This window comes from Mobula birostris, chromosome 6 (assembly GCF_030028105.1).
Source record: "Mobula birostris isolate sMobBir1 chromosome 6, sMobBir1.hap1, whole genome shotgun sequence".
Classification (NCBI taxonomy): Eukaryota; Metazoa; Chordata; class Chondrichthyes; order Myliobatiformes; family Myliobatidae; genus Mobula; species Mobula birostris.
The window spans coordinates 69,548,165-69,558,597 of NC_092375.1; the positions used below are offsets into that span (position 1 = coordinate 69,548,165).

At 38.8% G+C, this 10,433-nt stretch overlaps 1 protein-coding gene across 9 annotated transcripts in view; it reads left to right on the plus strand.

Annotated features, from left to right (window-relative positions):
* Positions 1 to 10,182, plus strand: part of LOC140199090 (rho guanine nucleotide exchange factor TIAM1-like) — a 299,957-nt gene extending 289,775 nt beyond the window's left edge. For 6 of the 9 annotated variants that reach the window (XM_072260579.1, XM_072260580.1, XM_072260582.1 and 3 more), the window contains 3 exons: positions 5,750 to 5,837; positions 5,933 to 6,105; positions 8,955 to 10,182. In XM_072260579.1, the coding sequence (XP_072116680.1) occupies positions 5,750 to 5,837; positions 5,933 to 6,105; positions 8,955 to 9,442 (749 nt within the window). In that variant the 3' untranslated portion in view covers positions 9,443 to 10,182. The remainder of the gene's footprint in view (positions 1 to 5,749; positions 5,838 to 5,932; positions 6,106 to 8,954) is intronic. The other 3 variants (XM_072260585.1, XM_072260586.1, XM_072260587.1) reach the window with 3 other exon arrangements.
* The last annotated feature ends 251 nt before the right edge of the window (positions 10,183 to 10,433 follow it).

Sequence of the window (10,433 nt, forward strand, 5' to 3'; positions counted from 1 at the left end):
TTTGGCATATGTGGATTAGAGTTATAGAGTTGTACATCATAGAAACATGCCCTTTGGTCCAACACATCAATATTAACTATCTATATTAATCTTACTTGTCTGCACTAATGCAATTTCCTTCTCTGCTCTGTTTACTCAGATAACTATCAAAACGTTTCTTTAAAAATATTGTTATTGCTTCTACCTCCACCACTTTCACAGCAGCTCATTCCAGATGTCACTTAAACCTCTTCCCTCTCACCTTAAGCTTATGCCCTCTTAAATTTAAGATACCTCTAACATGGCTATAACCTGTCTATGCCACTCATAATTTTACAGTACTGTGCACAATTCTTAGGCACAAATATAGCTAAGGTGTCTAAAACTTTTGCACAGTACTGTATTTGTCAAAGTGGAGCAGAGAGTGAGTTTGTGAATCTACAGAAGCCGAGGATGTTGTGAAGCGCTGTGGGAGGGGTGTGGGACCCATGGCACAGAAGGAGTGCCAGAGGCGGGAGGTGGTGTGGGTACAGACTCACCCAACCATGAAACACCAGGCAAGGTCATTTTATTCCAAGCAACTGGTTTATTGATCATTGCAGAATGTCTCCCTGTTCAGAATCAGATTTATCATCACTCCATTATATAATGAAACTTTTTTTTGCAGCAGCAGCAACACAGTGCAATACATAAAATCATTACAGTACTGTGCAAAAGTCTCAGGCACCCTAGCTATATATATGTGTGTGCCAAAGGCATTTGTGCAGTACTGTATATACCTTTATAATGTCACATCTCAGCCGCCTTCACGGCAAAGAAAAAAATCCTAGTTTATCCGATATCTCCCAGCCCTCCAATGCAGGCAATAGCTTTGTGAATGTTTTCTACATCCTCTCCAGCTTAATCATGTCCTTCCTATAGTATGGCAACCAGAACTGCACTCAATAATCCAGCAAAGTTTTCTACAACTGTAACATGATGCCCCGACCTTTATACTCACTGAGGGCAGGTATGTCATCTACCTTCCTCACCAACCTGTCTACTAGTTTTCCAACTAGTACAGTTGGAAAAAACTATATTTGAAAAAAATATAGTGACATTCCTTATATTAAAAAAACAAATCGCTGCCACCACCCCCTGACTCTTGCCACCAAAACAATTTTTCGTCAGGTTTCAATAGCCTATTGGGAGAGGGAGAAGAATAGAATTGAAGTGATTACTTTGAACTATTCTGCAATAATTGTATCAACTAAGATTGATTAGATGGAGATAACGATTTCAAATTTCACTTTTTCAGAGAATTCTTTGCACGCCCTCTGGTGGCAATGTAATGAATTTTTTTTTCTGCTCTGGTGGAATAAATACTGAAAGGTTACACCCTTAACCAAAATAATAGTAGATAACTTGTAATTCTTTCAAGTCTTAAGTGATCCTAACTGACCTAATATTCTTTCTGACTGACCGTTTTACCAAATGCTTTCTATCTGCTTCCATTCGTTTGCTTTTGCAGCTGGAGCAGGGGGCAAATCCTAGAAACGTTGGAACTTGTTTTCCTTTTTTTACAAGGTCATGTGCAATGCTTGACGACATTTTATTGATTGATCCTTATACTCAGGCATCTGTTATTTTAGCATCCAAAAATCTATAGATCAAAATCTATTGAAATCATTCTCAAATATACTGCTCAATACATAATAACATATTAATCCATCACATTTAGGACTTTGTGAGCAATGGATTGGCAGATTTTGTAGACTGCTGGGTGTCAACACACCAAAATGCTTTTAATTCACATGTTTTCAGATGATACACAAGAGAATGATGAATTTTCTTGTGAACCTGAGAAGTTTAAAGGCAGCAAGGAAGCAGGAAGCAAGGCCCCATGTGTTTAATGAAGGCCTGTTGTTGTTTGTCATCTATATCAACAATCTGGATGATAATGCGCTAAAGTGGTTCAACAAAACTTTGGATGACACCAAGATTGGGGGCATAGTGGACAGTGAGGAAGGCTATCAAATCTTGCAGCAGGATCTGAAATTTGAAAAATGGCAGATGGAACTTAATGCAGACAAGTGTGAGGTTTTGCACTTTGGGAGAGCAAACGAGGGTTGGACTTATATCGTGAGCATTAGGGCACTGAGGAATGTGGTAGAACAGAGGGATTTGGGAATACAGGTCCTTAATACCTTGAAAGTGGCGTCAAAGGTAGATAATGGTCGTAAAGAGCTTTTAGTACATTGGTATTCACAAATTAAGGTATTGAGTACAGGAGTTGGGATATTATGCTGAAGTCGTATAAGACCTAATTTGGAGTATTGTGTCCTATTGTGGTCATCTACAGGAAACGTAGCAATGAGATTGAAAGAGTGCAGAGAAAATTTACAAGGATGTTGCCAGGACTTGAGGATCTGAGTTATAGGGAGATGTTTATTCCCTGGAACTTTAGAGCATATGGGGAGATTTGATAGAGGTATGCAAATTTATGAGAGTTGTCGATAGGGTTTTTCCACTGAGATTGGGTGAGACTAGAACTAGAGGTCATAGGTTAATGGTGAAAGGTGAAAAGTTCAAGGGAAACATGCGAGTGAATTTCTTCACACAGAGGGCAGTGAGTGTGGAACGAGCTGCCAGTGGAAGTGGTGAATGCAGGTTCGATTTCAATATTTAAGAGAAATTTGGATAGATAGCCTCATAGATGTGAGGGGTATGGAGGGCTCTGGTCTGGGTGCAGGTTGTTGAGACTAGGCATGGACTAGATGTGACAGAAGGCTGGTGTTCTGTACTCTATGACTCCCGAATGCAAGAACTGAAGCTCCACATTGTGAAAGGGAATACTGGAATAAACATTTTGTAAGCTAGATGCCAACCCATCAGATTTCCTTACAACTGGATTGGAAATGATCAACATTTTACTGTATTATGTACTTATGGATCCCAAGGATAGACAAGTCTGACAGAGAATTACCTAAAGGACTATACCTTATACAGAGACTACCCTCAAGTGTTCCTTGTACTAAAGAAATAATTTACAAATATAATTTGTGTTGTTGTCTGCTTCTTTAGCAGATATTAAAGCTAATGGATGAAGGATACAGGTAAAAAAGCTTAGTCATAGATATACCATAACAAATATAATTTAATAATCTTCAAACAAATCTGCAGCCGTCAAGATACCATAAATACATTTCAGTTCACTGTCATCATGTGGCAATAAGAGGTTTGAACTTATTTTTATGATTAACTTATTGCCTAATAATTAACTGAGTCGATTCTGTCTTTATATACAAAGCCCTCAAGGTCTGCTAGTTCCTGAGCCTTGTCTAGGTTTGTGTCCCTGAAAAGCCTCTGAGGCTTGCTGGCTCCTGCTGCTTTATCATCTTAATTGTAAATCAAAAACATTCTTTGATGCATGCAACGTAACACTGGCTATGAAAGCTACTGGCCTCCCAGGTGAGCAGCCACTGTCTGTAACAGCAGCAGACATGAGAAGGACCCTGCAGGGAGTTGTTCCCTGTAAGGCGGCCGGGCCAGACAACATCACAGGCCGAGTACTCAAGGAATGTGCACACCAGCTCACTGATGTGTTCAACACTTCGCTCATTCAGGCTGCTGTCTCTGCATGCTTCAAATCAGACTCCATCACCCCTGTACCATAGAACTCCACACCTTCAGGAGTAACTGACTACTGATCAGTGCACCAAGAATCATCAAGAAGTGCTTTGAACATCTGATAATGGCACATATTAAAGGCTCCATTCCTGCCGCATTGGATGCTCACCAATATGCTTACTGATAGAACCACCCTATGGCAGATGTCATGCACCTAGCCCAGACACAAGGACACATGTCAGGATGCTGTTCTAGATTTCAGCTCGGCATTCAAAAATATTGTCTCACCAACCTTGGTGAACAAACTCCTACTCCTTGGTCTAAGTATACCACTGTGCAACTGGGTGTTGGGCTTCTTAATGAATAGATCTGAGGTAGTCGGGATGCTCAACTGCTTCTCCCTCCCCATCATCCTCAACACGGGTGCCCCCCAGGTTCTGTGCTGAGCTTATAGCTGTCCACTCTGCTCACACATGCCTGTATGTCCAAACACCCGAGTAATTATGTTGTCAAGTCACTGATGACACCACAGTGGTGGGGCTCATCACCAACCATAATGTGATAGCTTACCGAGAGCAGGGGGAAGAACTCAGCCTGGTGCCAGGCAAGTAACCTCTTCCTTAATGTCAACAAGACAAAGGAGATGGTTATCAAAGCGACTTCACTCACACCTGCTTTACATAGGCAGTATAGCATTGGAAGCTGCAAACAGTTTCAAACTCCTTGGAGTGTACATCTTGCACAATGTCTCATAGTCTCAGAACACATTCTACACCATCAGGTAGCTCATCAGTCGCTCTTTTTTCCGTGGAAGCTGACGAGAGCTGCACTATGCACACCCATACTCACACCATTCTACAGATGCACAATAGAGAGCTTCCTAACAAGCTGCGTTACTGCATGGTACCAAAACTGCTCTGTGGCAGACAGGAAGGCTCTACAATGGGTAGTCAAATTTGCCCAGTGCATCACGAACACCAGCATACCCACCATCAGGGGCATGCAGTATATACAGAAAGGTGCTGGGAAAGGGCCAGTAACATTATAAAGGATCCTATCCACACAGCTCATGGACTATTTCTCCCACTCCCATCAGGAAGGAGGCTACGTCGCGTCCACACCAGGACCACTGGACTCATAAACAGTTACTTTTCCCAAACAGTAAAGCTGACCAACAACTCGGCTTACTAAACCACCCCTCCATGTCCCAAATCACCAATCACTTCATCATTTCTTGTCAGTAACATTACGTACAGACACTCCTGTGCCTAGCATCGCTCTCTGGACATACAATCAATGGATTTATATTTATTGTGTTATTATTATTAGTTTCTTTATCTTACTGTATATATTTTTGGGCTGTGTTGGATCCAGAGTAACAATTATTTTGTTCTCCTTTACACTTGTGTACTGGAAATGATGTTAAAAAATATTGAATCTTGACTGCCAGTATAGTTTTCCCAGAATTGAGATGCGTAATATCAAGGGGCATGAATTTGCCATTAGGAGTTTCTTAAGACTTAAAGGTCTCCTTAAAACACATTCCTGTGTCCCAAACTCCTGGCCATTTCTTTTTAGACTGTAACTTCGCTTTTCAGCATTCCTTGTCTGCAAAATATCCTTGGTGGAATATCACATTGAAAGTTCTACAAATGCAAATTGCTGTCTTTCTCATTTTGTATTCCACATTAAAAAGAACAGGAGACAAGCTATTGTGTAAGGCTATGTTCATAAAGTTGGTGGGGAAACATTAGCTCTACCTGGAATTATTTTTCCAACTTGCTGTACTTACTGGGAAAATGAGTCAAACCCTAATGAATGAGGACATTGATCTTAGAAAAATTATACTTGGGTAGATTGATAGCAAATGATTGGTTTTTGTAAACAAATAATTTGCCATGTTCAGAACTACATGAACAAATGAGAAGTACAGAAGATTGCTAGATGCTGAAATTACACAGGCACAGCAGAAAGCACAAGGGATTTCTCCAATGTGTGTAATTATATGAGTAAGATTTAAAATGATTGAATCCGATTGTCATTTTGGTTTAAAGTTTTGTTGCTATTATCCTGCCAATTTTGTCTCCCTGATATTGTATGAAGTGAGTACTTTATTAGTCATAATGCTTAATCCTGTGCCTTTATGTGCTTTTGTTTCTAGACGCAGAGACCGACTGTGTCTTTGAAGTTGTTCATACTAAATCTGAGTCAGAAGGAAGACCAGAGACAACCTTTCACTTCTGTAGCAGGTAGCTCTTTTTACACAACACCCGATTAATATGCCAAGTGTATAGATGTTTTTATTAAACTCTTCCAAAATTTACACTGTTCTGGACATTTTCAGTACTCCTGAGAACAAACGTGATTTTATCAAGGCAGTTCAATCTATACTACGTGATAAACAGCGAAGACAGCTTCTTAAAACTGAGAGTTTGCCTCAGTCCCAGCAATACATGCCTTTTGGAGGGAAGCGACTGTGTGCACTAAAGGGAGCAAGACCAGTTGTGAATCGAGCTGGTAAGAGTTCTATAGTATCCATTAAAATAGTAATGCAACAACGGGGTGCAGGTGTTCTTTTTGTGTGTTGGTGTATAATTCTGATCTTATGAAATTACCTTTCAATACATCTTTATTCTTTAAGTATGTAGCTCCTGTCAAAAAATATATTTTCATTGCACTTTGTCTTAGATATTTCATATTGTGAAATAAATATTTAAAAAATTATCCAGATAAAAACACAAATTGCAAGATATATCAGCAGGAGCGAATGCCTAAACCCATTGATGATTGTGACGTAGTTCAACGATTCAACAAAGGAACAAGTTTTGAACATGATTGTTGAAACTAAATATAACATCAAAATACCACAAATACTGAAATCTGAAATAAAACATTGAAAGTAGCCAACTGGTCAGGCAGCATCTGCGCCCACACTTTTTCCAGACGCAGGAAGCCAGGCAAAGCCTTCCTCTCACAATTAAGTTGTTTTTAACTACTATTATCTTAAAAGATGAATGATTTTGTTGAAATATATTAAAATGTTGACATAATTAAAATGCTAAACTAAGCTAACATAAAGTAGTTCAAATACCCTGGGATGGTGATCCCATTCAGCTGAAAGGATCGCATTGTTTCAGAAGATCTCCCTAGTGTAAAGCTGAGGGCTGGATGGGAAATACATTCCGACTCTCTCGTAGGCACATCCCTATTCTGCTGCTGGCTAAATGGTGAGCCCAGGGCTAGGTCAGGACTCAGATGTGTTCATCTTGAACTTTTGCCTTTCACCTCTTACACTGAAGAAGGCTCAACAGTTGATAGCTGGTGAATCCCTTCAGAACTGCCATTTTCCTGTCAGTGCAATTGAGACCAATATCTGATCTTCATAAAAAAAATTGATATTTGGAGATGAGAATGGATGAGAACCCAGTGATTATCCCTGGTTCCTATTTATTGACACCATTAATTCAAATACTTTACATGAGTTAACATTGGCCTAGAGACATAATAAAGTGTGATACAAATCAGTACAAACGGGTGTGATTTAGCGTCCATTATGGAAACATATTTGCAGAATGGAGATGATTGAGAATTAAATATCCAAGGTTATCAGGTAATATGGAAGGATAAGGAGAAAGATAAGGGAGGTGGGATGGTACTCTTAAATAAGGATAAGGTCAGACTGATAGTGCGAGACGATATAAGTTCTAAGAATGTTGAATCCATTTGGGTAGAGATTAGAAATAATTAAAGGAAAAAAAAATCAGTGGTGGGCGTTGTCTATCGGCCACTGAATAATAACATTACAGTGGCACGAGTAATAAACTTAAGAAATATCTGAAGCATGTAAGAATGGAATGACAGTTGTCATGGGGAACTTTAACTTACACATAGATTGAGTGAGTCAAGTTGGTCAAGGCAGTATTGAGGAGGACTTCATTAAGTGCATCCATTGTAGCTTTTGTGATAGCATGTGACTGAACCTACAAGAGAAAATTATGTCTTAGGTCTGGTCCTGTGCAATGATGCAGGTAAAATTAATGATGTTGTAGTTAGGGATTCTTGCAAGGTGTGATCACAGTATGATTGAATTTCTCATGCAAACGGAAGGTGCAATGTTCTATCTAAAGCCAGTGTATTATGCCCACACAAGGGAGACTACAAAGGGGTGAAGGTGGAGTTGACTAGTGTAGACAAGGAATACACGCTGTGTTGTTGGATAGTTGAAGAACAATGGAAGACTTTCAAAGAAATTTTCCACAGTGCTCAACAAAAGTATATTCCAGTTAAAAACAAGAACCTTGAGGGTAGAGAGAGCTCGCCTGGATAATGAAGGAAGGGCATTAAACTAAAAGCTCATGCTTACAAAGTCACCAAGAATAATGGGAAAACAGAAGACTGAAAAAATATTATAAAGAACAAAGGACCACTGAGCAAGCAATTAAGAAAAGGAAGATAGATTATGAAAGTACAAAATATAAGAACAGATAGTAAAAGCTTTTATAATTAAAGTGGAAAAGGATGGCTAAAGTGAATGTAGGTCCTTTGGAAGATGAAAAGAAGGAATTAATATTGGGTGATGTGGAAACAGTCAGTTTGTGTCAGTTTTCACAGTGGCGAACACATCCTATGTGCCAAAGAGAGATGTGGATACCGTGGGAGTGAGGATCTCAATACAATCACTGTCACTAAGTGATGAGCCTAAAGGCAGACAAGTCTCCTGGTCCTGATGGAATGTATCACATGGTGCTGAAAGAAATGGCAGAAGTTAATGTAGACATGTTCACGTCAATTTACCAAATTCTCTGGACTCTGGGCAGGTCCTGTTCAATAGAAGAGAGTAAATGTCACTACACTGTTTAAAAAAAGTCCGTAGAATACAGTAGAGGCAGAAATGTGGTTTCCACTGGCGACTGAGGCTGGAGCTAGGGGACATAGCCTCGTGATTTGGGGGAATAGATTTAGGATGGCGATGAGGAGAAACTACTTTTTCAGAGAGCAGTGAATCTGTGGAATTCTCTGCCTATGGAAGTAGTAGAGGCTACCTCATTAAAATATTTAAGGCACAGATAGGATTTTGCATAGTAAGGGTTATGGGGAAAAGGCAAGTAGGTGGAAATGAGTTCAAGGCTTGATCAGCCATTTTCATACAAAATGCCGGCGCAAACTTGATGGGCTGGATAGCCTACTCCTGTTCTTATCTCTTATGTGATTGCAGTAAGCCATCATCAGTAGTATGATGAAAAGAAAACCATTGCTTTGTATACTTCTAAGGACAACTATTAGTTTGGACGAATGACATGTTTTCAGTTCTGCTTGTGATAATGTTTTGCAACATTTAATTCTAAGTATTCTTGTCCCTTTCTAAGTTTCAGTACCTTGCAGAAGTCTTGGTAAAAAAAGGCTGTCCAGAAACAGATTCACTATTGATGCAGATAATCTTTTTGGACGCAATCAAAATAATGCAACTTTGCAGTCATCTGTGACCTGCAATGACACTGATCGTTGGGTGGAGGAGCAGTTTGATCTTGCTAAGTATGAGGAACAGGAAGATGTCAAGGAGACTGATATTCTGAGTGATGATGATGAATATTGCCAGTCAGTGAAAAGTTTGTCATTGTCCAAAGATCTACAAGAGCAGCTAAAAGCAATCAGCTTCGCACAAGATGGACTTAATGAGAATGGCAAACTATCCATGCATAGAACACCAGAGAACTCACCATCAAAACTGGGATCTTCAATGAAGCAAAAACCTGGAGCAGGAGCTAATGGTGCACTTGAGAACAGTGCCACAGAAATAATATGGGTAAAACGCGAAGACTTCATTTCAATTAACAAAGACAATGATGAAAGCTAAGATGCAGATATGTTTCTTCAAGTGTGACCAGCAAACACGTTCAAAGCTAATTATTTGTGACTTAATAATTATTATGGAAATGATTCCACTGAATTCTTCTACAGATATACACATGGAGGAAGCTGGAATAATTCAGAAGCCATACTTCCATTAACCTCAATTGAGAGTTGATATGATTGAACAGACAAAAGGATAAACTATTTTATGGCTTCTTTCTACACTCCTGCAATTTACTGTCCAAAGGGCTTTAACATATGATATTTATTATTGTGGCGGTGTAAAAATATTATTTCATATTTAGTTTATTTTGTGGGTGATTCAGTTAACAAGCTATAATGTCTGTTACAAAGTAACTTTGTACCTTTTACAGAAGACCGTGGATTTCATCTATAACTATTTGGGGAATATTACCTGTGCAGAATACAATGAAAATTGGTTACAGATTAGTAACCATGCAACTACCACAGTTGTATAAATCAGGTGTTTATATGAATAAAAGAACAACAGCAAGTCTTGAATGAATAACTTTTACAAACTACTATAGAGAATCATTCTACTACCAATATGTCCGATGGTACTTATACTATTGCCGTATTCATATTTGTACATATTTTCAGGCTTTAATGCGCACATCAGAAGTTGCCTAATATATTTCTTTTGTAAGCTGGAAGAAATTCTATTTTTATGTTTTTAGGTTCATTGACTTTAAGAATTGTAAATGCTCTTCAAACATAATAAAACATATCAAATTAGGAATTCTTTATGTCATTTTGAGTGTATACTTAGTTTGCAGATACCTATGGTGGGAATGTATTCTGAAGAATTTTCTTATTGATTTTTAGTGAGGCATTAACATGGATATTCACATTAATTATTTTTTAAAGAACTGTCCATTATTTTACCAGTTCCCCCCATAGAGAATCCCAAAATATTTGATACATACAGTATATCAGAAGCAAGAGGATAGCCAGGGAAAAAGTGGGTCCCCTTT